The 6,841-nt window shown below is 25.6% G+C and overlaps 1 protein-coding gene across 7 annotated transcripts in view; it reads left to right on the plus strand.

Moving 5' to 3' along the window:
- LOC126906265 (aldehyde dehydrogenase, dimeric NADP-preferring) overlaps nt 1-6,841 on the plus strand; it is a 25,047-nt gene that overhangs the window by 910 nt on the left and 17,296 nt on the right. For 4 of the 7 annotated variants that reach the window (XM_050686700.1, XR_007704214.1, XM_050686698.1 and 1 more), the window contains one exon: nt 1,390-1,561. In XM_050686700.1, the coding sequence (XP_050542657.1) occupies nt 1,390-1,561 (172 nt within the window). Of the gene's footprint in view, nt 1-1,382; nt 1,562-3,172; nt 3,314-6,841 lie in introns of those variants that run through there. The other 3 variants (XM_050686701.1, XM_050686702.1, XM_050686704.1) reach the window with 3 other exon arrangements.

Genomic DNA, 6,841 nt, shown 5'->3' on the forward strand with positions numbered 1-6,841 from the left:
CTTTATTATTTTAAACGTAATTTGATTACAAGAAAACATTTTGTGTTATAAAGTTTGAATTCCTTAAATCTCTTAACCTGCTGTTTTGAGGTAATGCTGAACGGTAGTTTTAAATCCGGTTCATACCATCTATTCCACAAAGGGGAATTAAACTCGTCCCTACCCTTTTGATTATATTCAATTTTATGGAATAATAATAAAATAATAAAGATTCGTAAAACCTTCTGTCTCGGTCTTCCTTACTTTTAATTAAGTATGATTGCATTTTCAATAAAAATTAAGAGGACTTCATTATTTACTACTCTTAATTATTTAATTTAGTTAAATCAACAAAATTTCAGGTCTAAAAATGACTTTATCGAAGGATAGACTCTTTTCCGCAAATTGTTTTAAAGTAATGATCATGTTATAATGTATATATAACGAAAATTTCATTGGCATAACCATAGGGGTAATATGGGCGTATTATCCTTACCATGACATTATCATTGTCATGAGAATTGCATATTTATATAGCAAAGATACTATTTTTTCGTTTACTTTTTTAAAAGTTTAAAAACTTAGCAATTTTGTAAAGCAACCATTTTAAATTTATATTATGATGTTGAATTCAATCCAAATTTCTAAGTATTATTATTTTTTTAAGGCAGTTTTTTAATTGAAAAACTATTTAATAGCGCAAAAGTAATTTACAAATGAAAATACGATTTAAATAATTCCAAAATTTTAAGATAAAATGATTTTATTGAAATCCATTTTGAGCCTATGTTGTTTGTACTAGACATCAAAGAATGTTTGACACCTCAACACGTTTATTGTACAACATAATATAATTTTACAATTGTTTTCATACAAGCCTTAATATTTTTGAACTGTATATTCAAAATATTAAACTTCAATATTCTTAAAAATGAATGGGCCACAATTAAAAAAATTGTTTATTTTAAAATGAGCCCAATATATATTTTATATGATCGATTTGTTCAAATCTTTGGATAGTTTATTATTATGCATTTATGTAACATAAACCATGAATTGACAGCTACTTGTTTAATTAATAAGTCAGAATTGATAACTAGTATGATAGTAACACTTACTGCGCCGTCGTAAATCAATGTCCTTGCTAAATCCATACCCCATGCCCATGCCCTAAATTGCAGGTTAGCAAAGATTAACAATTAAAATCAAAACACCGGTGCACTCGCTCATTTGTTTTTAATATGTCTTGAACGAGATTGTAGTTCTACAATAGATGAATAAATTGATTTGCAAGTTTCGATCTCTCATTTTATTTAGACGAGATTACTTTCGTAAAACCGGTTTAGTTATCGAAGTAGATTTAAAGATTTAAAAATATGTTCAGTTTTCTCATTTACTTTTAGTTTATAGAAAAATGTCTTAACTAACGTCATGTTCAGCGAAACAACTGATAATTTATTGCTCCAAAATTCAAAAAATCAGCTTCAACGAGAGTCGCACATAGTGACAATTGATGCCGTCGAAGATAGCAAGGAGTTGATCGAGACTGTGACAGATAGAGTTCTAGAACATGCGATTGATAGTGAGTGTTATTATTAAAGAATTCGCTTACACATAAAGTCTAGGATGTTCTTATAAAATCCTTAACGTCATTAGATATAAACAAATTTTAATAACGCCATTATTGAATGTAAGATACGAATAACAAATAAGTTTTTAATTTTTGTCATACCTGTGTTAGATTATAGCGTTGATATTTATTCTTTGGATTCAGAGTCATAGTAAATAATTTTTCCCTTAAAGGCAAGGCTGGGCATAAGCGAGATAATAAGTGTAACTTTTAACTTAAGAGAGACGTTAGCAATATCTTAACTTAATTTATCTTTTGTCTAACTACCATACATTACTAGTCATATGTAATCCAACAATTTTTTTGAAAGTCACGTCTAAGGAACTAAAATGGGGAGCAACTTTACTCCACTCACTAAAAGTTTAAAAATTGTATTTATTGTTATTTAAAATATTTTTAAAGCTGGGAGGAATACATTTAACCATTTCAAAAAACATCATTAACTTTCTTAGCCTTATCAAAATGTACCATTGTAATAATATTCCGGATTTTAACATCTTCTTTAATTTATGTTACTGATATTGTTAGTGTCGTAGGTAGTGCTGGAAAAAAGTTTTGCATCCTCCCTAATTTAATTTCTATTATACAAGGTGATCGGTTTATCATGAAGCCCTCTAAAATAAATATAATAATGAGGAAAATTTTTTTGGTATTTTTTAGTTACGTATATTTCTTGATTTATCTGCTAATAATTACTTTTTAATATCGTCCCATATAACTTATAAGGGTGTTAACTTTATCTTTTAAAATCCGATACATAATTTACTAGCTTATTTAATAAATAATGAAGTAATTAAAAAAATAAATGGTCGATAACAACTTTTAGACTAGTATTTTAGAAGTTATGAACAATTTAAAATTGCGTCTGAAAGTGAGGAGAGGATTCAGCTATTTTTACCACAGACATTTCTCGCTCGTACTCTTCTTCTCACCTTAGATATAAAAATGCGAATAACTTCTGAAGTACGGGTCTAAAAGTTGTTATCGACTAGTATTTTCTGTAATTACTTCATTATCTATAAAATAAGCTACTAAATAATGTATGTTTGCTTATTAAAAAACAAAGTTGACATCCTTTTAAGTTTTAAGCAATGATTCTAAAAAGTAATTATTAGCAAATAAATTAAAATATATACGTAACTAAAAAAAAAAAATTTTTTTTCCATTATTGTATTTATTTTGAGAGTAGTAAATGTGTTCATCATAAACTTATCACTTTGTATTATTATATGTAAATTTCCTAAATTATTGGTGATTAATTTTATTATTAGTGGAGCTTAACGCTTTCTCCAAGACCCTTAACTCCATGCATGGTGAGCAAATATGTAGTATTATATGAGTTTTATGCTTATTATTATTATTATTATTAATGATATTAAAACATTATTTGCCAAATAGGTTACATATATTTAAATTTACTATTACGTAGGTTTAAATTTACTTCAATACTGTATTTTTATTATGCTATGAATCAGTATAATAACATAGTCCTTGAAATTAAAAAAAAAGAAAGACTACATTAGTACTGTAAGTGCATAATTTACAAGGCAAACATGAATACAGCAGGTTTAGTATTTCATTACATGCTAGTACATTACGTATAGCTACTTATTATCCAGATTTCAAGAGCGTAAGTTAATGTGTTTACCAAATGCAATCTAGTATATTCTTATATTTGAAGTTGTAAATAATTTTTATTGGCAGGTATGTTTTTATATTTTAATATTTTTTAAATAATATAGTGTTGTATGAAAGGAAATGTACACCAAATTATTAATTTCATTTGTGTAACAATAGGCGATATTATTAAAGTTAAGAATATTAATATAAAGGTATTTAATTTTTTTCGTAAATAAAAATCTTTCATGATAAAACTATTTTGTCTATAATATATTTCGGTCTTTTTCTGAATATACTCCATGGCGTTTGTTTAGATAAAGGCACTCAGAGTAGTGGGTCTACAGAATAGGCTCATAGTTGCTCGCGCCTCTTTCTTGAACTATCGCTACTTACTAAAAAGGTGTTGTGAATGATAAAATTACTAAAAAAAATTGATTTTAACTTCTAAACTTTTTTTTTGACCCTTTGGACAAATTTCAGAATCCATTCCTTACAAGTTATAGATTTTAATTCAAAATAAATATTTTAAATAATAATAATTTAAATAATTTTTTGCGATTCTGTTAGAATTTTAATTTGACTGTATTAGTACTAGATTACCTAATACTAAATATATAGAATTGAACACGTACTTTCTACTTAGTTTTTATGTAGTATAAAATTGAGCCCTTTATAAGTTATTTTCCATTAAAAAAAAATGATCTAGTACGTTTTAAATATTTTGTTTCTTGTTTTATTTAATCAATTTTTGCTTTTTATATTAACTACTTTACCTTATCAAAAACGCTTACACCAAAGAGTAAAGAATAATTGTATTACCTAGTAGCGTTGTTATTTTTTAAGAATCACAGAATATAACCTTACTATTAGGACAGATTTACATTTAAAAAATTGTATTTCTACTCTTTTTAAATGAACATTTTTTGTCTTCACTATGTAATTTTTTTTCCCAATAAATCTAGTGTTTATGTCTACCCTTTTAAAAAGGTTATGTCCATGTTTTCAAAAATTATGGCTTAATTTATTTGTTGCATCCATTCGTTAAAGAAATATTTAATGTTTAGTGTTAGAATTTTTTTTTTCAATTCGGGTTTTCTCGATTAATTGTTTTATAACTACTAAGAAATTATTATTTAAGAAGTCATTGCTATAACTGTGCTATCATATCGCATGTTTAAGAATTGTACTTATATACCAACCGGTCACAAAGTAGAATCCTAATAGAAAGTAACACAAAAGACCCACTAGGATACCGAGAATATATTTTAAAAACATTAGCTAATTACGAATCTAATTAAAATTAGAAAAAAAAAATTGTTACCGATTATTTATATGAATTGAATTCCTTGTTTTTTTTGTGTCTGTTCATAAAAATTCTCAGTTCTCATTAGACCGATATTGATGATCACTATGTCTAAAGAACCCGAATTTTATTTAGTTTATGACATTGTCCTTGACAATTGAATAATTACCCTGATACTTGTTTTGTAATTTAAAATTGCGGTATATATTTTTTAGAAAAATTTTATATGGTTATACTAAAGACAATGATTTTTCTTTTGATATGCCTTTTTAAATTTAATAGAGAACCTAGATACTGAAAGTATAATCACGCATATCAAACTTTTTTTCAATTCAATATTTAAAAACGTCTGACTTAAAACTTTTAAATTAAAGAATTTTAAATGTAGTTAGTGATTAAAATAAAGAAACGATTTATTAATAATGTTCTAGGAAAAAATACACAATTTTTTAAAATTATTTCTTATTGCTTGTTTTTTTAAATAAATTAATACTCCCAAAAAGAAATTAACTTATAATGTTCATACCATTCGATTTTCGAATTGAAATGATATAAAAAATGTTTTGCTTAAAAATTATTAAAATTAATGCTCGGATTCGGTTTAACTGCGAAAATTAGAATTCGTAACATCATTTAAATTAATCTACTTGCATCGAAGTGTTTTATAATAATGATATAAATTACTGGTATCAATCTATATTTATCCAGACTGTATTAATTTTTAATTGTTAGTTAACCATAGTTATTCAACACGCTTTACTTATAGTTAAAACGTAATGCCATTGATTAAATAAACATAATCTGGTTCTATAACTTCAGTTTTTTGAAGGAAAACTTGTACATATAACAACATTTAACCTTTTTAGCTTCGATGCGAAGCTGAGAAGGTATTAATTTTACTATGATGTGTTTTTTTTTTAAATTTTTTATTTTTTTTGTGTCTGTGAACGCTTTCGCTGGACCGATTTTGATGAACAATATGTCAAAAGATCACAAATCGTATCTAGTCGAAGACATTACCCTCAAAAATTGAAAAAAATTCCCTCGTTCCCCGTAAACGGGGGAAATCCCCCAAAAAATTACAAATTTAAAAATCGCTAATTTTCGATATTTTTTCAATTTTTTTTACTTAAAATTGCCATAACTTTTTTAAAAATGACCGAATCAATATAATTTTTTTTTTTATAGATACCTTAGATAATTACCTATCATTTTATATATTTTTGTGAACATTTGACCCTTTAACAGCCCAAAGGATGGGGTTTCAAAATGGTAACTTTTTTACAAAAAATTAACTTTTTCAACTTAACTTTTGAAAATGTTCCGGAAAGACTGACAATTTTATATATACCTTAAATTAAAGCTAATGTAATATACTTTAATTTGAAAAAAAAAAATTTGACCTCTGGACTTGTCTTCATGGTGAAAATGACTACCGTATGCAAAAATATGCTATTTTTGTGAAAAAATTCTTGATATTATATTTTACATTTTTTAACATTATGTTGCTATAACTTTTTAAAAAATGCATGAATCAACTTTATTCTTTAATGATAAATACTTTATATATACTTCTTTCATTCGACATACTTTTTTTTAAAATCGGACCATTTCCCTTTATACAGGGGGGGTGCAAACCTTTTAAAATGCGTATAGAAAGTATAACTTTTTCAACTTAACTTTTGAAAATGTTCCGGAAAGACTGACAATTTTATATATACCTTAAATTAAAGCTAATGTAATATACTTTAATTTGAAAAAAAAAAATTTGACCTCTGGACTTGTCTTCATGGTGAAAATGACTACCGTATGCAAAAATATGCTATTTTTTTGAAAAAAATCTTGATATTATATTTTACATTTTTTAACATTATGATGCTATAACTTTTTAAAAAATGCATGAATCAACTTTATTCTTTAATGATAAATACTATTTATATACCTCTTTCATTCGACGTACTTTTTTTTTAAATAGGACCTTTTCCCTTTATACAGGGGGGGTGCAAACCTTTTAAAATGCGTATAGAAAGTAGAACTTTTTCAACTTAACTTTTGAAAATGTTCCGGAAAGACTGACACTTTTATATATATCTTAAATTAAAGCTTATGTAATATACTTTAATTTGAAAAAAAAAAATTTGACCTCTGGACTTGTCTTCGTGGTGAAAACGGACATCAAAGTTAAAGAAAAACGTACGATTTCCGTGAAAAAAATCTCGATTTTATATGTTATATTATTTAATTTATATTTTATATAACTTTTGGAAAAATGTATGGATCAATATTATTATTTTTTTATAATAAATATT

This window comes from Daktulosphaira vitifoliae, unplaced genomic scaffold, assembly GCF_025091365.1.
Source record: "Daktulosphaira vitifoliae isolate Bord-2020 unplaced genomic scaffold, ASM2509136v1 Scaffold_4, whole genome shotgun sequence".
Classification (NCBI taxonomy): Eukaryota; Metazoa; Arthropoda; class Insecta; order Hemiptera; family Phylloxeridae; genus Daktulosphaira; species Daktulosphaira vitifoliae.